The 23,918-nt window shown below is 45.0% G+C and overlaps 1 protein-coding gene across 4 annotated transcripts in view; it reads right to left on the reverse strand.

The window, feature by feature from the left end:
* Positions 1–23,918, reverse strand: part of MAP4K4 (mitogen-activated protein kinase kinase kinase kinase 4) — a 276,338-nt gene that overhangs the window by 140,608 nt on the left and 111,812 nt on the right. For all 4 annotated transcript variants that reach the window (XM_063953441.1, XM_063953440.1, XM_063953443.1 and 1 more), the window contains exon 3: positions 15,426–15,482. In XM_063953441.1, the coding sequence (XP_063809511.1) occupies positions 15,426–15,482 (57 nt within the window). The remainder of the gene's footprint in view (positions 1–15,425; positions 15,483–23,918) is intronic.

Here is a 23,918-nt window from a genome sequence, read left to right on the forward strand (position 1 = left end):
ATAAGAAACTACTTTATTATAACCCACATTCTAAATATATGGGGTTTGTACTGTACTTAATCAGTTTACCCTATAAGGATGTGAGCGATGAGCAATCCTAAACCAGTGAAAATCTGCAAGGTTAGACCCAGAAACACTGTTGGAATGTGAAGTTTCCCTTTGAACAATAGAGATCACTTGCTGCTCATCGAAGACTAATTAGTTACCTCGCTGCACACTTTAACAATATAGGAAAACAATCCTCTACAACATGCCAAACACTAACCCAGAGGTTCCCAAACTGTGTGCCGTGGCTCCCTGGGGTGCCTCGGGACACTTGCAGGGGTGTCCTGGGTTGGTGGTCAAGGACCAATTCAAATTATTCATGGTCAATATAATAGGCAAAACCAGTGCTGGTGGCTGCCAGTCATAAAATATGTGGCCAAACAGAAGCAAATCTTTTCCCTCACCACACAACTGACACTAAGGATGACATATAAACGCGATCTACTTAATGTAATATTTCTTTCTAAATTTCTCAATAAGAAATTTTTGGCCTAGAGGTGCCGTGAAAATAATTCTGATATTCTAGGGCGCCGTGATTCAAAAAAGTTTGGAAACCAGTGCACTAGCCCAATAATGTAGACCAGAAACAAAACAGCAAATCGCAACTGAAACCACTCAATGGACATCATCATCCTTACTGGAGCTTGCAGGACACAGGAACTGTAACTAAAAGCCAACAGTGATTTCAGGCACTTCTAAACATAATATGTAGTATGTAAACACCTGACAACACAGGCCAAGCGCTACCTCCTTTCCTGTGATTAACCACTGAATGAGACAGGCAGGAAAATCATGTCAAGGAAATACACCAGCTGGGGGAAGAACAGCAGCAAAATAAAAAAAAACACAAATTTTCCTTTGCCATTAAAGAAGGAAACATATGTCGGCATTAATAAGGCTAACAGAGCAGCAGACTAGAATGGTGAATAAGGACACATACTGTATAGTGGCTTATAAACACTGCTCCCACATGCAGAGATCAGGGGCTAGTGCTGTCGCTACCATTTTATGGGGGGAATTCAGATGTTTGAAAAGTCAGTTGGGTGTCTGTTAGATTGTTTTTTCCTATCTAACAGACACCCAACTGACTTTTAAAACAATTGAATATCCCCCGATGCGTCTCTACACGTAGGCTGTTCCTGCTGCCTGGCCAGCGTTAGGAAACACAAATTCTATAAAGGGGAAGCGCTCAGAGGGGGCAATTCAATTGTTTTTTCACACCCGATCTCCCATCTAAAGTGACAGGAGATCAAGGGGGCGATATTCAATTTTGTTTTCCCCTGCTGATCACACCCTACAGTGCCAGGTTTAGCAGAGTAAAATGGCTAAACCTCACTAAAGTTCCAGGTGCAACACGAAAAGTGCTTTTCGCACATTTCAGCTTGTCACCTCTGGGGGCTATGAGCTGAAATGCCAGTGCCTTTTGCGCCTAAACGGAGCAGCAAATTAATTGCTCTGTCAGGCGCCCAGCAATGATAGCTGCCGGTGCAAGCAATTTCATCGCCCCCATAATGCTCATGCCAACCTTAACTAAAATCATGTACATTTCCATCAGTATTCACACAAGCAGTGACTACTTCTATTCGGGGGGGGGGGGGGAACAAAAACAGAATACGGACCTCCAACTCTCGCTCAAATAACAAGCCCATTTCTTGGCTCCCACACACTAAGACTTGCCTACACCCACATCATTGACTAAAACAATGTCTTGAACCTACTTCGGCCAGGAATTCATTCCTAACACTGCACTGATCAAGGTACTGAATTATCTGATCACTGCTAAGTCTAAAGACCATTATTCACTTCTTATTCTTCCATCACCATCTGTATTGGTTTATGTTACTGACACCTCACCGCCTCAAATTCAATCTTTCAAAATCAGAATGAACAACATTTCTCAAAATATCTTCCAGCTCGCCATCTACATTAAATTATCTGCTACCATTCACGGTGACAGGACTTCTTTTTGGCTGCACCCATTCAGTGGAATGACCTCCCACGCACAATAAGACTTTCCTCTAATCTCCAAACCTGCAAGCGTTCTCTAAAAACCAACTTCTTTCAGGCAAGATTATCAAATTCAAGAACCATCCACAGTACCTACATTAGATATCCTACCCAATACAGTTCCCACATAACTCCACGTATTTCTCTTTCTTCATTCACACATCCCACTGACCCTAAGCCAACATAACTGTGTGACTGGATTATACAGTCCACCAAGTACCTCAGCCATCTGGCTGGAAGAATATGCAATAGGTAGCACCTATCCTTGTGTATCAGTGACTCAATTGTAAGCTAGTTAGCAGGGCTCTTTTACCTATGGCTGTCTGTTATTACCCAGTCTTGTTTAATTACTATTTTGTTCACAACTGTAAAGCTCAACAGAATATGCTGGCACAATATAAAACAAACAGTAATAATAAAGCAACAAACTGAGGAACTGATTCAGCTTGGATTGCTATTACGACAAAGTGTGATTTTCTCAATCCTGCTTCTACTATAAAAAAAAATCGCATGTGAAGAGCCGCCCAGAGAGGGGGAAAAAAAGACACCCACTGATGCATTCGCAAATGTGCGTATACAGTCACATAATTTAAATGCAATGATAGTTGCTAACTCAGGGCTACTTAGAATAATGAGAATGCAGTCGAGCTGGCGAGATGTTTTTAGTAGAAATCCATTGTAACGGATGTCAGATACACGCACCGAAAACGGCCATGATCCCTCTGCATTTTTACAACCACTCTCCACAAACACCATGTAACCTCCCACAAATGGACACTTCCTGGCAATCGCACCTTGCTGGCTCAATGATCGCATTGCCGCTCTGACACATGTGCACTGAATACGCAGCGCATGCGAAGTCATCCGATTTGCGATTTTGCAAAATTGCAACGTAAGTTGAATACGGCCTTGAGGCAGCTGTCTCGCATTTCAGGTTTTTGTGAGGTGACTATGTAGAGAAATAATAAAAAATAAGAATTTACTTACCGATAATTCTATTTCTCATAGTCCGTAGTGGATGCTGGGGACTCCGTAAGGACCATGGGGGATAGCGGCTCCGCAGGAGACTGGGCACATCTAAAGAAAGCTTTAGGACTAACTGGTGTGCACTGGCTCTTCCCCCTATGACCCTCCTCCAAGCCTCAGTTAGGATACTGTGCCCGGACGAGCGTACACAATAAGGAAGGATTTTGAATCCCGGGTAAGACTCATACCAGCCACACCAATCACACCGTATAACCTGTGATCTGAACCCAGTTAACAGCATGATAACAGAGGAGCCTCTGAAAGATGGCTCACAACAATAATAACCCAATTTTTGTAACAATAACTATGTACAAGTATTGCAGACAATCCGCACTTGGGATGGGCGCCCAGCATCCACTACGGACTATGAGAAATAGAATTATCGGTAAGTAAATTCTTATTTTCTCTAACGTCCTAAGTGGATGCTGGGGACTCCGTAAGGACCATGGGGATTATACCAAAGCTCCCAAACGGGCGGGAGAGTGCGGATGACTCTGCAGCACCAAATGAGAGAACTCCAGGTCCTCCTCAGCCAGGATATCAATTTTGTAGAATTTTACAAACGTATTTGCTCCTGACCAAGTAGCTGCTCGGCAAAGTTGTAAAGCCGAGACCCTTCGGGCAGCCGCCCAAGATGAGCCCACCTTCCTTGTGGAGTGGGCATTTACAGATTTTTGGCTGTGGCAGGCCTGCCACAGAATGTGCAAGCTGAATTGTACTACAAATCCAACGAGCAATAGTCTGCTTAGAAGCAGGAGCACCCAGCTTGTTGGGTGCACACAGGATAAACAGCGAGTCAGATTTCCTGACTCCAGCCGTCCTGGAAACATATATTTTCAGGGCACTGACAACGTCTAGCAACTTGGAGGCCTCCAAGTCCCTAGTAGCCGCAGGCACCACCAATAGGTTGGTTCAGGTGAGACGCTGAAACCACCTTAGGGAGAAACTGAGGACGAGTCCTCAATTCCGCCCTGTCCGAATGGAAAATCAGATAAGGGCTTTTTCAGGATAAAGCCGCCAATTCTGACACGCGCCTGGCCCAGGCCAGGGCCAACAGCATGACCACTTTCCATGTGAGATATTTTAACTCCACAGATTTAAGTGGTTCAAACCAATGTGACTTTTGGAACCCAAAACTACATTGAGATCCCAAAGTGCCACTGGAGGCACAAAAGGAGGCTGTATATGCAGTACCCCTTTTACAAAACGTCTGAACTTCAGGGACTGAAGCTAGTTCTTTTTGGAAGAAAATTGACAGGGCCGAAATTTGAACCTTAATGGACCCCAATTTCAGGCCCATAGACACTCCTGTTTGCAGGAAATGTAGGAATCGACCCAGTTGAATTTCCTCCGTCGGGCCTTACTGGCCTCGCACCACGCAACATATTTTCGCCAATTGCGGTGATAATGTTTTTGCGGTTACATCCTTCCTGGCTTTGATCAGGATAGGGATGACTTCATCCGGAATGCCTTTTTTCCTTCAGGATCCGGCGTTCAACCGCCATGCCGTCAAACGCAGCCGCGGTAAGTCTTGGAACAGACAGGGTCCTTGCTGGAGCAGGTCCCTTCTTAGAGGTAGAGGCCACGGATCCTCCGTGAGCATCTCTTGAAGTTCCGGTTACCAAGTCCTTCTTGGCCAATCCGGAGCCACGAATATAGTGCTTTCTCCTCTCCATCTTATCAATCTCAGTACCTTGGGTATGAGAGGCAGAGGAGGGAACACATACACTGACTGGTACACCCACGGTGTTACCAGAGCGTCTACAACTATTGCCTGAGGGTCTCTTGACCTGGCGCAATACCTGTCGGGTTTTTTAATCACGTGGACGACTTCTGGGTGAAGTCCCCACTCTCCCGGGTGGAGGTCGTGCTGAGGAAGTCTGCTTCCCAGTTGTCCACTCCCGGAATGAATACTGTTGACAGTGCTATCACATGATTTTCCGCCCAGCGAAGAATCCCTGCAGCTTCTGCCCTTTGCCCTCCTGCTTCTTGTGCCACCCTGTCTGTTTACGTGGGTGACTGCCATGATGTTGTCCGACTGGATCAATACCGGCTGACCTTGAAGCAGAGGTCTTGCTAACCTTAGAGCATTGTAAATGGCCCTTAGCTTCAGGATATTTATGTGAAGTGATGTATCCAGGCTTGACCCTAAGCCCTGGATATTCCTTCCCTGTGTGACTGCTCCCCAGCCTCGCAGGCTGGCATCCGTGGTCACCAGGACCCAGTCCTGAATGCCGAATCTGCGGCCCTCTAGAAGATGAGCACTCTGCAACCACCACAGGATGGATACCCTTGTCCTTGGTGACAGGGTTATCCGCTGATGCATCTGAAAATGCGACCCGGACCATTTGTCCAGTAGGTTCCACTGGAAAGTTCTTGCGTGGAATCTAACGAATGGGATTGCTTCGTAGGAAGCCACCATTTTTACCCAGAACCCTTGTGCATTGATGCACTGAGACTTGGTTCGATTTTAGGAGGTTCCTGACTAGCTCGGATAACTCCCTGGCTTTCTCTTCCGGGAGAAACACCTTTTTTCTGGACTGTGTCCAGGAACATCCCTAGGAAACAGAAGACAAGTCGTCGGAACCAGCTGCGATTTTGGAATATTGAGAATCCAATCGTGCTGCCGCAACACTACCTGAGATAGTGCTACACCGACTTCCAACTGTTCCCTGGATCTTACCCTTATCAGGGAATCGTCCAAGTAAGGGATAACTAAAATTCCCTTCCTTCGAAGGGATATCATTTCGGCCATTACCTTGGTAAAGACCCGGGGTGCCGTGGACCATCCCTACGGCAGCGTCTGAACTGATAGTGACAGTTCTGTACCATAACCTGAGGTACCCTTGGTGAGAAAGGTAAATTTTGACATGAAGGTAAGCATCCTTGATGTCCCGAGACATCATGTAGTCCCCTTCTTCCAGGTTCGCAATCACTGCTCTGAGTGACTCAATCTTGAATTTGAACCTCTGTATGTAAGTGTTCAAAGATTTTAGATTTTAGAATCGGTCTCACCGAGCCGTCTGGCTTCGGTACCACAATAGTGTGGAATAATACCCCGTTCCCTGTTGCAGGAGGGGTACCTTGATTATCACCTGCTGGGAATACAGCTTGTGAATGGCTTCCAAAACTGCCTCCCTGTCAGAGGGAGACGTCGGTAAAGCCGACCTTTGGAAACGGCGAGGGGGAGACGTCTCGAATTTCAATATGTACCCTTGAGATATTACCTGAAGGATCCAGGGGTCTACTTGCGAGTGAGCCCACTGCGCACTGAAATTCATTGAGAACGGGCCCCCACCGTGCCTGAGCTTGTAAGGCCCTAGCGTCATACTGAGGGCTTTGCAGAGGCGGGAAAGGATTTCTGTTCCTGGGAACTGGGTAATCTCTTCAGCCTTTTTCCTCTCCCTCTGTCACGAGCAGAAAAGAGGAACCTTTTGTCCGCTTGCCAACAAAGGACTGCGCCTGATAATACGGCGTCTTATTTTGAGAGGCGACCTGGGGTACAAACGTGGATTTCCCAGTTGTTGCCATGGCCACCAGGTCTAAAAGACCGACCCCAAATGTCCCCTTTCAAAGGCAATACTTCCAAATGCCGTTTGGAATCCGCATCACCTGACCATTTTACTGGTAGAATTGGACAACGCACTTATACTTGATGCCAGTCGGCAATTATTCCGCTGTGCATCCTGCATATATAGAAATGCATCTTTTAAATGCTCTATAGGCAATAATATACCATCCTTATCTAGGATATCAATATTTTCAGTCAGGGAATCCGACCATGCCAACCCAGCACTGCACCTCCAGGCTGAGGCGATTGCTGGTCGCAGTATAACACCAGTATGTGTGTGAATACATTTTTGGATACCCTCCTGCTTTCTATCAGCAGGATCCTTAAGGGCGGCCATCTCATGAGAGGGTAGAGCCCTTGTTCTTACAAGCGTGTGAGCGCCTTATCCCCCCTAGGGGGTGTTTCCCAACGCACCCTAACCTCTGGCGGGAAAGGGTATACAGCCAATACTTTTTAAGAAATTATCAATTGTTATCGGGGGGAAACCCACGCATCATCACACATTTTATTTCTCAGATTCAGGAAAACTACAGGTAGTTTTTCCCTCACCGAACATAATACCCCTTTTTGGTGGTACTCGTATTATCAGAAATGTATAAAACATTTTCCATTGTCTCAATCATGTAACGTGTGGCCCTACTGGAAATCACGGTTGTCTCTTCACCGTCGACACAGGAGTCAGTATCCGTGTCGGCGTCTGTATCTGCCATCTGAGGTAACGGGTGCTTTAGAGCCCCTGACGGCCTATGAGACGTCTGGACAGGCACAAGCTGAGTAGCCGGCTGTCTCATGTCAACCACTTTTTTTTTATACAGAGCTGACACTGTCACGTAATTTTCAACAGTACATCCACTCAGGTGTCGACCCCCTAGGTGGTGACATCACTGTTACAGACACTCTGCTCCGTCTCCACATCATTTTTCTCCTCATACATGTCGACACAAACGTACCGACACACAGCACACACACAGGGAATGCTCTGATAGAGGACAGGACCCCACTAGCCCTTTGGGGAGACAGAGGGAGAGAGTTTGCCAGCACACACCAGAGCGCTATATATATACAGGGATAACCTTATATAAGCGTTTTTCCCCTTATAGCTGCTGTATAGTTAATACTGCGCCTAATTAGTGACCCCCTCTCTTTTTTAACCCTTTCTGTAGTGTAGTGACTGCAGGGGAGAGCCAGGGAGCTTCCCTCCAACGGAGCTGTGAGGGAAAATGGCGCTTGTGTGCTGAGGAGATAGGCTCCGCCCCCTTCACGGCGGCCTTTTCTCCCGCTTTTTTTAGGAAAACTGGCAGGGGTGAAATGCATCCATATAGCCCAGGAGCTATATGTGATGTATTTCTTTAGCCATATAAGGTTTAAACATGTTGTATTGCATCTCAGGGCGCTGCCCCCCAGCGCCCTGCACCCTCAGTGACCGGAGTGTGAAGTGTGCTGAGAGCAATGGCGCACAGCTGCAGTGCTGTGCGCTACCTTATTGAAGACAGGAACCGATTTTTCCGGACCTCTTCGCTCTTCTGGCTCTGTAAGGGGGCCGGCGGCGCGGCTCCGGGACCCATCCAGGCTGAACCTGTGATCGTCCCTCTGGAGCTAATGTCCAGTAGCCAAGAAGCCCAATCCACTCTGCAGTCAGGTGAGTTCGCTTCTTCTCCCCTTAGTCCCACGATGCAGTGAGCCTGTTGCCAGCAGGTCTCACTGAAAATAACAAACCTAAACTAAAACTTTCACTAAGAAGCTCAGGAGAGCCCCTAGTGTGCACCCTTCTCGTCGGGCACAGAAATCTAACTGAGGCTTGGAGGAGGGTCATAGGGGGAGGAGCCAGTGCACACCAGTTAGTCCTAAAGCTTTCTTTAGATGTGCCCAGTCTCCTGCGGAGCCGCTATCCCCCATGGTCCTTATGGAGTCCCCAGCATCCACTTAGGACGTTAGAGAAATGGGTTTATCTATTACATTGGTAGATACACTGATAAAAGGTTTATTAGTTTTTGTTTAAATGACAAATTGGAAAAAGTTTTACTTGCCACACCATGCAGCATCTAAAAAGGCACATATTCTTCAATGTCACATTTAACTAAACTCAATAGTGCACAAATCACTTCATCATTTTATCTTGTGATACTTAAAAAAAAATAAGATTATAAACCTACCGGTAAATCTTTTTCTCCTAGTCCGTAGAGGATGCTGGGGACTCCGTAAGGGCCATGGGGTATAGACGGGCTCCGCAGGAGACATGGGCACTCTAAAGACTTTAGGACAGAATGGGTGTGCACTGGCTCCTCCCTCTATGCCCCTCCTCCAGACCTCAGTTAGAGAAACTGTGCCCAGAGGAGACGGACAGTAAGAGGAAAGGATTTTGTTAATCTAAGGGCAAGATACATACCAGCCCACACCATCCACACCGTATAACCTGGAATATACGCAACCAGTTAACAGTATGAACAAAACAGTATCAGCTAAAGACTGATCTCAACTGTAACATAACCCTTATGTAAGCAACAACTTTATACAAGCCTTGCAGATTTTGTCAGCACTGAGACGGGTGCCCAGCATCCTCTACGGACTAGGAGAAAAAGATTTACAGGTAGGTTTAAAATCTTATTTTCTCTTACGTCCTAGAGGATGCTGGGGACTCCGTAAGGACCATGGGGTTTATACCAAAGCTCCAGACCGGGCGGGAGAGTGCGGACGACTCTGCAGCACTGACTGAGCAAACGCAAGGTCCTCATCAGCCAGGGTATCAAACTTATAGAACTTTGCAAAAGTGTTTGAACCCGACCAGGTAGCTGCTCAGCAAAGCTGTAAAGCCGAGACGCCTCGGGCAGCCGCCCAAGAAGAGCCCACCTTCCTAGTGGAATGGGCCTTTACCGAATTTGGTAACGGCAATCCTGCCGTACAATGAGCCTGCTGAATTGTGGTACAGATCCAGCGAGCAATAGTCTGATTCGAAGCAGGAGCGCCAACTTTGTTGGCTGCATACAGGACAAACAGTGCTTCTGTTTTCCTAACCCGAGCCGTCCTGGCTACATAGATTTTTAAGGCCCTGACTACATACAGGGACACGGAATCCTCCAAGTCATCCGTAGCCACAGGCACCAAAATAGGTTGGTTCATATGAAATGAAGAAACCACCTTAGGCAAAAATAGAGGACGAGTCCTCAACTCTGCCCTATCCACATGGAAAATCAAATAGGGACTCTTGTGAGACAAGGCCGCCAATTCAGACACCCGTCTTGCCGATGCCAAGGCCAACAACATGACCACCTTCCAAGTGAGAAATTTTAATTCAACCGTTTGAAGCGGTTCAAACCAGTGAGACTTCAGGAACCGTAACACAACATTAAGGTCCCATGGTGCCACTGGGGGCACAAAAGGAGGCGGGATGTGTAGCACTCCCTTTACAAAAGTCTGGACTTCCGGGAGAGAAGCCAATTCCTTCTGAAAGAAAATAGACAGGGCCGAAATCTGTACCTTAACGGAGCCTAATTTTAGGCCCATATCCACTCCTGTCTGTAGAAAGTGGAGAAAACGGCCCAGATGGAAATCTTCCGTAGGAGCCTTCGTGGCTTCACACCAAGATACATACTTCCTCCGGATACGGTGATAATGTTTCGCCGTCACCTCCTTCCTAGCCTTTATCAGAGTAGGGATGACCTCCTCCGGAATACCTTTTCCAGCTAGAATTCGGCGTTCAACCGCCATGCCATCAAATGTAACCGCGGTAAGTCTTGGAACACGCAGGGCCCCTGTTGCAACAGGTCCTCCCTGAGAGGAAGAGGCCATGGATCTTCTGTGAGCATCTCCTGAAGATCTGAATACCAGGCCCTTCGAGGCCAATCTGGGACAATGAGTATTCTCTGTACTCTTTATCGTCTTATGATTCTCAATATTTTTGAGATGAGAGGAAGAGGAGGGAACACATAGACTGACAAACTCCCTTGGTGTCATCAGGGCGTCCACCGCTACTGCCTGCGGGTCCCTTAACCTGGCACAATACCGCCGAAGCTTCTTGTTGAGGCGTGACGCCATCATGTCTATTTGAGGAAGACCCCAAAGACTTGTTATCTCTGCAAAGACTTATTGATGAAGTCCCCACTCTCCTGGATGGAGATCGTGTCTGCTGAGAAAGTCTGCTTCCCAGTTGTCCACTCCCGGAATGAATACCGCTGACAGAGCGCTTACGTGATTTTCTGCCCAGCGCAGAATCCTGGTGGCTTCCACCACTGCCAGTCTGCTCCTTGTCCCGCCTTGGTGGTTTACATGAGCCACGGCTGTGACGTTGTCTGATTGAATTAGAACCGGTAGGTCGCAAAGAAGAAGATTCTCCGCTTGTCGTAGGCCGTTGTATATGGCCCTTAATTCCAGTACGTTGATGTGTAGACAAGCCTCCTGGCTTGACCACAGTCCCTGAAAATTCTTTCCTTGTGTGACTGCTCCCCATCCTCGGAGGCTCGCGTCCGTGGTTATCAGAACCCAGTCTTGAATGTCGAATCTGCGACCCTCTAGAAGGTGAGCACTCTGCAGCCACCACAGGAGAGACACCCTGGCCCTGGGGGACAGGCTTATCTTCTGATGTATTTGTAGATGGGATCCCGACCACTTGTCCAGAAGGTCCCACTGAAATGTCCTCGCATGAAACCTGCCGAAGGGGATGGCCTCGTAGGCTGCCACCATTTTTCCCAGAACTCGAGTGCATTGATGAACCGACACTCTTTTTGGTTTTAGCAGGTCTCTGACCATGTTCTGGAGGTCCATTGCTTTTTCCATTGGGAGAAAAAACCCCTTCTGTTCCGTGTCCAGAATCATGACTAGGAATGATAGCCGCGTCGTTGAAATCAATTGCGAATCTCAGGTACGCCTGATGAGGCGGATATATGGGGACATGAAGGTATGCATCCTTTATGTCGAGTGACACCATAAAATCCCCCCCTTCCAGACTGGAGATCACAGCCCGCAACGATTCCATCTTGAATTTGAACTTTTTAAAGTACAGGTTTAGGGATTATAGATTTAAAATGGGTCTGACCGAGACATCCGGCTTCGGGACCACAAACAGGGTTGAATAGTACCCTTTCCCCTGTTGGACTAGGGGAACCGTGATAATCACTTGCTGTTGACACAGCTTTTGAATTGCAGCTAACACTACTGCCCTCTCTGGGGGAGAAGCTGGCAAGGCCGACTAGAAAAATCGGCGAGGGGGCACCTCTTCGAATTCCAGTTTGTAGCCTTGGGATACAATTTCCATCGCCCAAGGATCCACGTCTCACAGAACCCAGACCTGGCTGAAGAGTCGAAGACGTGTCCCCACCGGCGCGGACTCCCTCAGTGGAGCCCCAGCGTCATGCAGTGGATTTAGTAGAAGCCGGGGAGGACTTCTGCTCCTGGGAACTAGCCGGAGCAGGTGCTCTCTTCCCTCTACCCTTACCTCTGGCGAGGAAAGATGAGCCCCGACCTCTTCTGGACTTATGCGACCGAAAGGACTGCATCTGATATTGTGGAGTTTTCTTTTGCTGTGGGGGAACAAAAGGCAAAAAGGTAGATTTACCCGCGGTAGCTGTGGCAACCAGGTCCGCGAGACCTTCCCCAAATAAAACTTCACCTTTGTATGGCAAAACCTCCATATGCTTCTTTGAGTCGGCATCACCCGTCCATTGGCGGGTCCACAGGGCTCGCCTAGCAGAAATCGGCATGGCGTTGGCTCTCGAACCTAACAGCCCAACGTCTCTTTGAGCGTCCCTCATATATAAGACTGCGTCTTTAATGTGACCTAAGGTCAATAAAATGGTATCCCTGTCTAGGGTATCAAGGTCAGCTGACAAGGTATCTGTCCAAGCTGCAACTGCACTACACACCCATGCCGATGCTATTGCCGGTCTGAGTAAAGCACCCGTATGCGCATAAATAGATTTTAAAGTAGTTTCCTGTCTGCGATCAGCAGGATCCTTGAGGGCTGCAGTGTCCGGAGACGGTAACGCCACCTTCTTGGACAGGCGCGTTAAAGCCTTGTCCACCCTGGGTGAGGATTCCCAACGTACCCTGTCCTGTGCAGGGAAAAGAGACGCCATAAGAATCCTTTTGGGAATCTGCAGTTTTTTATCTGCAGTTCCCCAAGCTTTTTCAATAACTCGTTAAGCTCATGAGATGGGGGAAAGGTTACCTCAGGTTTCTTTTACTTATACATGCGCACCCTCGTGTCAGGGACCGAGGGGTTATCTGTGATATGCAAGACATCTTTTATTGCAATAATCACATAATGAATACTTTTGGCCACCCTTGGGTGTAACCTCGCATCATCGTAGTCAACACTGGAGTCAGAATCCGTGTCGGTATCAGTGTCTGCAATTTGGGATAGAGGACGTTTATGAGACCCAGAAGGGCCCTGTGACCCAGTCGAAGCTGTGAATTGACTCTCTGCTTTTTCCCTGGACTCTGCTTTGTCCAGTCTCTTATGTAATAAGGTCACATTTGCATTTAAAACATTCCACATGTCCATCCAATCATGAGTCGGCGTTGCCGACGGAGACACCACAGCCATCTGCTCCACCTCCTCCTTAGCTGAGCCTTCCACATCAGACATGCCGACACACTCGTACCGACACCCCCACACACACTAGGATATAGTTATAAGGAGACAGTTCCCCAATAAGGCCCTTTGGAGAGACAGAGAGAGAGTATGCCAGCACACACCCAGCGCCAACTGACACTGGAAACAATTTCCCAGATAATATAGCGCTTTTATATATATAATTACTGTGTAATACACTCAATGCGCCTTACAAGTGCCCCCTCCCCCCCCCCCCCCCCCTTTTCAGCCCTGTGTCACCGTGTTCAGCAGGGGAGAGACCGGGGAGCCAGCTTCTCTGCAGATCTCTGTGGAGAAAATGGCGCTGGTTAGTGCTGAGGGATCAAGCTCCGCCCCCTCCAGCGGTGGGCTTCGGTCCTGCTCAAAGTATAAAAACTGGCGGGGGATTTATATACTTACTGCCTACGCAGGCCATAAACTTCTAAATGCCAGATTTAGAGATTTTTATTGCTGCCCAGGGTGCCCCCCCCTGCGCCCTGCACCCATCAGTGCCTGCTAGTGTGTGTTGTGTGTGGGAGCAATGGCGCACAGCGCTACCGCTGCGCCCTTACCTCAGGGAAGATCTGAAGTCTTCTGCCGCCTAAGAAGTCTTCTTTCTTCTTATACTCACCCGGCTTCTACCTTCCGGCTCTGTGAGGAGGACGGCAGCACGGCTCTGGGACGAACGGCGAGGGGAGACCTGCGTTCCGACTCCCTCTGGAGCTAATGGTGTCCAATAGCCTAAGAAGCAGAGCCTATCACTTAAGTAGGACTGATTCTCTCTCCTCAGTCGCACGATGCAGGGAGCCTGTTGCCAGCAGTGCTCCCTGAAAATAAAAAACCTAACAAAATTATTTTTCAGAGAAACTCAGGAGAGCTCCCTGTAATGCACCCAATCTCCTCTGGGCACAGGATCTAACTGGGGTCTGGAGGAGGGGCATAGAGGGAGGAGCCAGTGCACACCCATTCTAAAATTCTTTATAGTGCCCATGTCTCCTGCGGAGCCCGTCTATACCCCATGGTCCTTACGGAGTCCCCAGCATCCTCTAGGACGTAAGAGAAAACTAATTTAAGACAGATCTGTCACTTGATGGTTAATACAGAGAAAACAGTAGGGAAAAAAAACGGTGTGGGGGGCGGAGAGGAGAAACTGGATGCCAATGAAAGTGAGCAAAGTTAAAAAAAAAAAAAGGGGGGGGGGGGGGGGACGACCTTTTACCGCCTCCCATCTGAACCAGCCAGATGTTACCAGAAGATGTATCCTTACACTATGAATAGTGTGCTAGTATGGGGAATGAAAGGTTAAAAAAAAAAAAAATAACTGTCTAGTTTACTAGAGGCATAGGGGGGGGAATTTAATTACCGGTAAAAAGACGCAAAATTATTTTGAATCGCTGTAAAATTCTCCAAACGCTTATTCAATTGTCCACAAAACGTTTTCGCAGTAATTTTACTGCAAAATTTAATTCACCAACTCTGAGCTGGTGATAAACTTGGGGAAAATCCCTATTTTAATTAAAACATGTTGGGATTTGGTTCTGAACCCCTGGGACAACCCCCTGAATGACTTGTAGGCATGAAACCCTGTATAAGGGCCAGTCCACCGTCACGTACTAGACATTTGTACAAAGTTTTAACATATATATGTTTGTTAAAACTTAACACTAGGAAGTTTTTTTGTTGTTGTTGTTGTTTGCTAGACTTATTTTCTAGGTAGAAATACTCACAGTATCACAAAATGTTGTTGCCAAGTACGGGGCAAGTCAAGTCCACCACAGTTTTGTAAAGTAAACTTCTACTTGATATTTCCCCTTAAAATTAAGAGCCTGTGTTACTTTTTAATGAGAACCTATGAGAAAGCCATAATTTAACTTGTCAATTTATAGTGAAATCTCAAGATACCCAAGCTACAGGATTTTTTTTTTGTTTTTTGTTTTTTACAGTGTCACACATGGGATTTACCTATTCTCATGGCATGGCCCATAATCTATAACAATGTACAGTGTACGGAACCCATGTGACGCCTTATAAATCATGGAAGTATTGCTAATAATAAATCGCACTTTGCTATACAGTTTCTTTTATTTACATTTCATGGAAAAGTAAGTGTTCTACATAGCACAATGATCTAGGTTAGGTTCACCAAACAAATCCAGGGACAAAAACAGGCTGTGCTTGAAAAACCTGGGAGAGCAGGCAGGCATGACTTACCTCTGTAACATCCATGACTTTGATAGCTGCAAGTTGGCCTGTTTTGACATGTCGACCCTGGAAAACAAGTAATAAGAGGCAGTTTTTTTATATATCATTTGCATATGTTAAAGAATTCATGAATAGAACTGTTTGAGAAAACAATATTTAAACAGAGTACTTTGACAGTAATAATGATTTTAAGGATACCCATCAAAACACTTAACCACTAACACACATCTCTACATGCACTCTACTACTGTAACTCGGTTCTAGGTTGTAAAGCAATGACTGCATAGATCAGAGTTGAATAGCAACAATATAACATAAGAAACTACTTTATAAACTACAGCAAGGTTGATGATTTCATGCACATAATCTAAGCAGAATTTTAGCACACATAATACACCAAAACAGAGACAGAATCCAATACAACATAAGAACCTTGCCAACCTCACGGAACAATACACATTTATCAACTATAGTCACGTGCAGAACTATGTACACTATGATCATTTAAGTTATAAAGGACCGGAGATGAGACGTGACCAGATAAAGGCATAATTAATAATGCTTGTATACTGGGAAAGGGAAACTGAGGTGACTATAAATAAACCTGTAACATTAGCGGGTGCGTTACATCTCGTAATAAATAGATTATTATTTCACTAATGATCACTAAAAAGTACCAAAGAAATCCCCAATTCTAAAATGGTGAGTTTCAATTTAATTGCTTAGAGCAGTTGTTCCCAACCTCGGTCCTCAAGTAGCCCCAACAGTTCATGTTTTCCAGGTCTCCTCACAGGATATCAAGTGAAATTATTTGCTCCACCTGTGGGTTTTTTAAAATGTGTCAGTGAGTAATGAATACACCTGTTCAACTGCTCGGTGACCTGGAAAACATGAACTGTTGGGGATACTTGAGGACCGAGGTTGGGAACCACTGGCTTAGAGAGATAATGACTGTACATTAACATGTTGTGTATTAAAAGACAAAACAGAATAAATCACGCTAGCCACTGCACTGCAGCACCATCAGCAAAAAAACGTTTTCTAAAGAGGAACGGAATTTGCCAAGAGTTATGCTTCACTTGTTTAGCAGATTCATTTTCTCCCTATCTGATCATGCACAGACTGAGGTCATGTCCTATGAACCTGAAAGTTGGTGATCTCGCCATATGGTATAGCTTCCCAGCACAATGCAAAGTAACAGCACAAATTAATCTAAGACTATACACTGTAAATATATTATACATGCAAATCATCAAATTTAGCAGCCTTGAGTACAGGTTAGTTATCCCATATTCAAATATTCCGAAATATGGAATTTTTTTGAGTGAGACGGAAATAGTGAAACCTTTGTTTTCGGACAGCTCAAGGTACACACACACAAAAAGGTCCAGATAGGACCGAAACGTCGGTGGTGTGATGTTGTATATGATGCTTCAATAAAACCCCAGCTGGCTCTAATAACAGTCTGGTGAGTACACTCCATACAGGATTTATATATATATATATATATATATATATATATATATATATATATATATATATATATATATATATATATATATATATGTATGTGTGTATATATATATATGTGTGTGTGTGTGTGTGTGTGTGTGTGTACACACAGTTCTTAAAAATATTGTATTAAACGATCTTCAGGCTGTGTGTATAAAGGTGTATATGAAACAAATGCATTCTGTGCTTAGACTTGGCTCCCATCGCCATTATATCTCATTATGGTATGCGATTATTCCAAAATACGGGGAAAAAAAATCAGTGATTCAAAATACTACTGGTCCCAAGCATTTTGGATATGGGATACTCAACCTGTATTATGAGAACACCATTTAATTTCAGGTAGAGCATTTGGGGGAAAAACATTCCATGATTTGTGACAAAGAAAGGAAAGATTCTATTTATAGATTTTCTACCGATGAAGTTTGATACAATCTCTCAAGTATTTGTTGTATTTTGTTACGGTACACAGTAAACCTAGAATTATCACGACATTGACATATGCTACTAGCATAATCCTCATAATATCACAGATTATATCAGGACGGGTTCACTACGATATGCCGGCGGTCGGGCTCCCGGCGACCAGCATACCAGTGCCGGGAGCCCGACCGCCGGCTTACCGACAGTGTGGCGAGCGCACATGAGCCCCTTGCGGGCTCGCTACGCGCGCCACACTATTTTATTCTCCTTCCAGGGGGGTCGTGGACCCCCACGAGGGAGAATAAGTGTCGGTATGCCGGCTGTCGGGATCCCGGCGCCGGTATACTGTGCGCCGGGATCCCGTCAGTCGGCATACTGAAGACCACCCTATCAGGACATATGTACAGAATACACAGCAAGTACACAGTCTTTGAAACAGAGATAGAGAAGGGCACAACTTGCTTATGCAACCAACAAAGGGCACATAGAGAATGTGGGTAAAAATTTAAGGCTGTCATCGTCCAAGCAAAGAGTAAAGAGTATGAAAGCAAGGAGGTTGCAGTCATCGGAGGATAATTCAACTGTTTTACGGTGTGCTGTTTTTCAGCTACTAGATGGTGCCCGACGGGGCAATTCAATTGTTGCTCCGTTCGGGCATGAACAGCTGCTGGTGCCAGCTTTTCAGCTAGCAAGCTTAACTGAGCAATACGTGACCTGTTTGGGCGCCCAAATGGTACTTGTCACGCTCATCACTTTGGTCGGGTTTAGCTGTTTTACATGACTAAATCCAGTCTGGCTGGGTGCAATCAGCACAAAAAAGAAAATAAACAATTAAACTGCGCAGCGCAATCTCACATCACTTTAGATGGGAGATCGGGCGCATAAAACAATGTATTTCTCCCCATAATGTCAGTATCAGAATTCAGAATGCCGTCACTGACATAATACAGACATTTGTGAAGTGATATCAAAACAGAAAAGAAATACATCACTGCTCGTTTTGCACATGGTACCAGCTGCTGAGTAACCCTTATCCAAAATAACACATTTTTGGTTCCCCTACCGAGACAATGACACACTATATTATGTATATATATATATATATATATATATATATATATATATATATATATATATATATATATATATATATATATATATATATAAAACAAAACCAAGGTTGTCTGCACTCACAGTGAAACTTGAGGTTGCTGGGGTGTCACTCAAATTCCATTAGGTCAGGGCATATTCCTTTTCCCATGAATAAATATAAATCCTGTATGGGGTGCACTCACCAGACTGTTATTAGAGCCAGCAGGGGTTTTATTGAAGCATCATATACAACATCACACCACCGACGTTTCGGTCCTATCTGGACCTTTTTCAAAACCTTGAAAAAGGTCCAGATAGGACCGAAACGTCGGTGGTGTGATGTTGTATATGATGCTTCAATAAAACCCCTGCTGGCTCTAATAACAGTCTGGTGAGTACACTCCATACAGGATTTATATATATATATATATATATATATATATATATATATATATATATATATATGTGTGTGTGTGTGTATGTGTGTGTGTGTGTGTGTGTGTGTGTGTGTGTGTGTGTGTGTGTGTGTGTGTGTATATATATATATATATATATATATATACATACATACATACATACATACATACATACACACACACTGTATATATCTATATATACACATAATATATAATATATATGTCATTATCTCATTAGGGGACCCAAAATGTGGGATTTTGAATTTTGGATAAGGGATACTCAACCTGTATTAATGCCATATAGATTTAAAAACAGAAAGACTTTGCTATCAGTGCTAACAATAATGTTCTACAGATCTGTGTGTATGTAGCAAATAAAACAGAGGGGATTTTGGCATAGTTTGATCAAAACATTTAAACTTGCACCCATCATCAAAAGACCCCAATTTCCTGCAAGTCCTTACACTAGCATACAGTGGTGCTTGAAAGGGGATGCCGTCAATTTACCGGCTGTCGGGATACTAGCATTCAGGGGACCGATGCCAGAATCCTGGCACACGCCGACAAACCGATAGCTGGCATCCCAACACCCGCCCATACTTCCCACTCGATTGGTGGGTCCATGCCACCAACTCGCTACCCCGCCACTGGTATTCCAGCAGACAGGATGCCGCTGTCGGGATACTGTATTCATCCCTTTGTAAGTTTGTGAACCCTTCAGAATTTTCTATATTTCTGCTGAAATTTGGCCTAAAACTACCTCAGATTTTCACACAAGTCCTAAAAGCAGGTAAAGAAAACCAAAGCAAAAAATGAGACAAAAAAAATAAAAATAAGACGTGCACATTATTTTTATTGAGGATAATGATCCTATATCACATATCTGACAGTGGCAAATGTATGTGACTCTTTGCGTTCACTATCTGGTATGACTCTACTGTGCAGCAATAACTGCATGTTAACTTTTCCAGTAATTGTTGATTAGTCCTGAACTTCGGCTTTGTCCTGAACATTAACCCCATTCCTCCGTACAAAACAGCTTAAACTCTGTTATGTTGATGGGTTTCCTCCTATGAACTGCTCACTTCAGGTCCTTCCACAGTATTTTTATTGGATTAAGGTCAGGACTTTGACTTGGTCATTCCAAAACTTTAAATGTATTCTTCTTAAACAATTCTTTGGTCGAATGACTTGTGTGCTTTGGGTCATTGTCTTGCGGCATAACCAACGTCCTCTTGAGATGCAGCTTATGGACAGATGTCATTGATGGCAAGTCATCCTGGGCCAGATGCAGCAAAAACAGGCCCAAACCATGATACTACCACCAATGTGTTTCACAGATGATATGAGGTTTTTATGCTGGAATGCAGTGTTGTCCTTCCTCCAAATAGAACCCTTCTTATTTAAACTAAAAATCACTTTTTTTGGACTCATCTGTCCATAAAACATTGTTCCAGTAGCCTTCTGGCTTGTCCAGGTGATCTTTAGTAAACTGTAGACGAGCAGCAATGTTCTTTTTGGAGAGCAGCGTCTTTCTCTTTGCAGTCCTGCCATGCACACAATTGCTGTTCAGTGTCCTCCTTATGGTAGACTCATGAACATTAACATTAGCTAATGTGAGAAAGGCATTTAGTTGCTTAGAGGTTACCTGGTGTTCCTTTGGTGACCTAGCAAACTATTAGACGCCTTGTTCTTGGCGTGATTTTTGTTTGTCGACCACTCCTGGGGAGGACTGTTGATTGGTGAAGTCCAAACTCTTTAGACATTATTTTGTAACTGTTTCCAGCTTGATGAGCATCAATAACTCTTTTTCTGAGGACCTCAGAAATCTCCATAATTCGTGGCAAGACACTTCGATAAACATGTGAACATCAGATTTTGATAGGACCCTGTTCTTTTAAAAGGACAGGTTGTCCACTCACACCTGATTGCCATCCCATAGATTAAAAATACCCTACTCTAATTTCACCAGGCATCAAAATATCTGCTAAACCTAAAGGTTCACATACTTTTGCCACTCACAGAAGTGATATTGGATTATTTTCCGCAATAAAAAAAATGACCACATGTAATTTTTGTCTCATTTGTTTGATTTGGTTCTCTTATCTACTTTTAGGATAGAGGTAGTTTCAGCAGAAATACAGGGTGGAAGTCAAATGTTATCAACCCCGATCTCCCGTCTAAAAATACAGGAGATCGCAGGGGGCAATATACAATTGATGTCCCCTATTGGGCCCGTTAGTGTCGGGTTTAGCTGCGTAAAGCGTCTAAACCAGACTAAACTAATAGGAGCGATTGGGAAAAGTCCTGATCGGATCACTTTTCACACATTTCAGCTCGCCACCCCTGACAGGTGTTAGCTGAAATGTAGACGCTGGCAGCCGATCACGCCCGAACGGAGCTACATTTTAATATTTCTGTTTGGCGCCATCTAGTGGCTGCCGGCGTCAATAAGATTTGAATTCAGCCCATAAAAAATTCAGAATGGTTAACAAATTTTCAAGCACCACTGTATATGCCCAGCACACCATTACGTTGCAGTTAAATGTACTCACTCATATGTATACACACTTGAAGGCGGAGACCCTTCTACCTGGACTAGCACCCCACCCACCTGCCCTTAGGTGTTTTAGTATGTATTTGCTGTCTACATATTAGATTGTTAGGGACCCACCAGTTGAGGTCCACGTAATGTGGTAGGTTGGCCCACATTTTTGGTCAAAAATTGTGCTAAGAAACTCAACTTTACTACATGTTAAATTGTAGAGATTATTAGAAGTTTTGCTTACTAGTGTTCTTAATGCTTAAAAAGTGTGTACCTGTATTTTCTTTTTTCTTCCCAGCAAGGTAATTCCTCTTATGTTTAAAATTAGCGTGTGCAGTCTAGCCCTCTGCCCCTATTTAAACGTACTCACCTCCCAGATACAGAGGGAAGTGATATCCACCATAATTAGGTGTGTAATTGTACTATATATGTGCTAGTAGAAATTATTATTATTGAGACTTCCAGGATCTCTTCCCAATCCTTGTTATCTACAAGCCCCAAACTCTCACCACCTACACTGAATGGGATAGATTCATTCCAGCGCAGATTGAATAGAGCCGGGAGGGAGCTAGTCATCCCAGACTAGAAGATTTCTTCTCGCACCTCTCCGGGCATGCAAGCAGAAATCCGACAAAACTTAGTGTCTGCGATGCAGTTTTGTGCTGCAGCATGGACAAAACAGCATAGCGGCAGGCACTTTAGACAGAGAATGGCCGTTCTCATGCCAAAACACCCTGTTTAGTCCATGAGAACCAGACTTCTATGATAGCACGCATAATTGAATAGCATCGGGAGCTAATTGCAAGCGCTATTCAATGCGCACTGAATTGAATCGAACCCTATTTCAGGAGTTGAAAAGAGGAGTCAGTCATATATATGCTACAGGTGTTGGTGTCATCTTATTCCAATATCTGAACCAATCACTCCTGGTATGACAGCAACATGTTAGAGGAAGCAATTAAACAAACAGAGAACCTTTTAGAAGTTCATTTTCTTTAGCCAGCTGCTCTAGCTAATTGCACATTCCCTTCGACAGCAATATATGGACTCTTCCACATTTGCATATTTGGGACAGAAGATAATTGTAGAAACATAGGGGATTATTCTATAGAGGTGTTGTGGCTAACAAAAACAAGTGAGCACCAACGCCACTTGGTGTGCTTTCACACCTGCCTGACAGATGTTGCAATGTTTTTGCCTTAACATTTATTTATATGAAGATTTGCAACAAATTTGCCATTTGACATCACTTCTTGCACTTTTAGCATGGTAGCAAAGGGGTCATGAAGCCATTTGTGTGTGTAAAAACAGGATTTTAATACCTACCGGTAAATCCTTTTCTATAAGTCCGTAGAGGATGTTGGGGACACCAAAAGAACCATGGGATATAGACGGATCCGCAGGAGACATGGGCACTTTAAGACTTTCAAAGGGGGCGTGACCTGGCTCCTCCCTCTATATCCCTCCCCAGACTCGGTTTGGAACTGTGCCCGGAGAGATGGACATTTTGAGGAAAGGAATTAACAACAAGGTGAGCTTCATACCAGCTCACGCCATAAACATGCCGAATAACATGGCATTCAACTGAACACATGCCAACGGACATGAACAAAATTCAGCAACAAGCTGAAGAAACCATAACACAACCTGTGTGTAACCAGAACTAAACTGCAGATACAGTACGCACTGGGACGGGCGCCCAACATCCTCTACGCAGGGCCGTCTTAACAGTAGTGTAGGCCCCTGGGCACAGCAATGCGCTGGGCCCCCTACCCATCCTTCAGAGGTAGGGGTGGGGGGTGCTATCAGCGGCAGCTTTGATGTCCCGCGGGAGGTAGGGGGTGCTCTATCTTCTGCTCAGCATGTAGGACCTGGAGCAGTAATTTCTGCTAATTTCGCCTTTACTGCACAGATGGCGCTAAACTGTAGAAGGGGGGCTTGAATGAATTGGGCTGAATGAAGAAGCCCTGGGACATGACTTCCAGGGTGGTATGGGGTGTTTAATACGTAGGGAAGGGGTGGATAGTGGAGTGGGCTTAATATTTGTTATTTTTGTGTGGGAGGGCAGCTTGCTTGACTGCAGATATCTCAAGTTCCTGAAAATATATTTCTTAGCTTTATGGGATAAAAAAACTAGAGAGTCCCACCTTTCAGATGGTTCTGGGGACTTGGGGATCAGAGTTCAGGAGCCAGAGCAATTCACCAACGAAAATCTAAAACTGCATATTAGGCGTGTGGAGCTGGAGAAGGGACCATCTGCTTAAACGCTGATATCTCTAGTTCTGGGCATAGTAGAGACAAGCTGCCAGTGTTCACCGAAAGGGGAGAGTCACAGCTTTTGGATTATACCCTTGGAAAAACTCTAAGTCAGACAGAACCTGAGATATCTGGCTGGGAAGAGCAATTAACAGGTTTGGATGGGGACCACTGGTTTCAAGTCGGATATCTCCGGTTCCCCAGGGCCGATTTTCAAAAATCTGGTACCGCTGGAAAGAGGGGACCCTCAGCTATCAG

The sequence above is a fragment of the Pseudophryne corroboree genome, chromosome 2 (genome assembly GCF_028390025.1).
Source record: "Pseudophryne corroboree isolate aPseCor3 chromosome 2, aPseCor3.hap2, whole genome shotgun sequence".
Lineage (NCBI taxonomy): Eukaryota > Metazoa > Chordata > Amphibia > Anura > Myobatrachidae > Pseudophryne > Pseudophryne corroboree.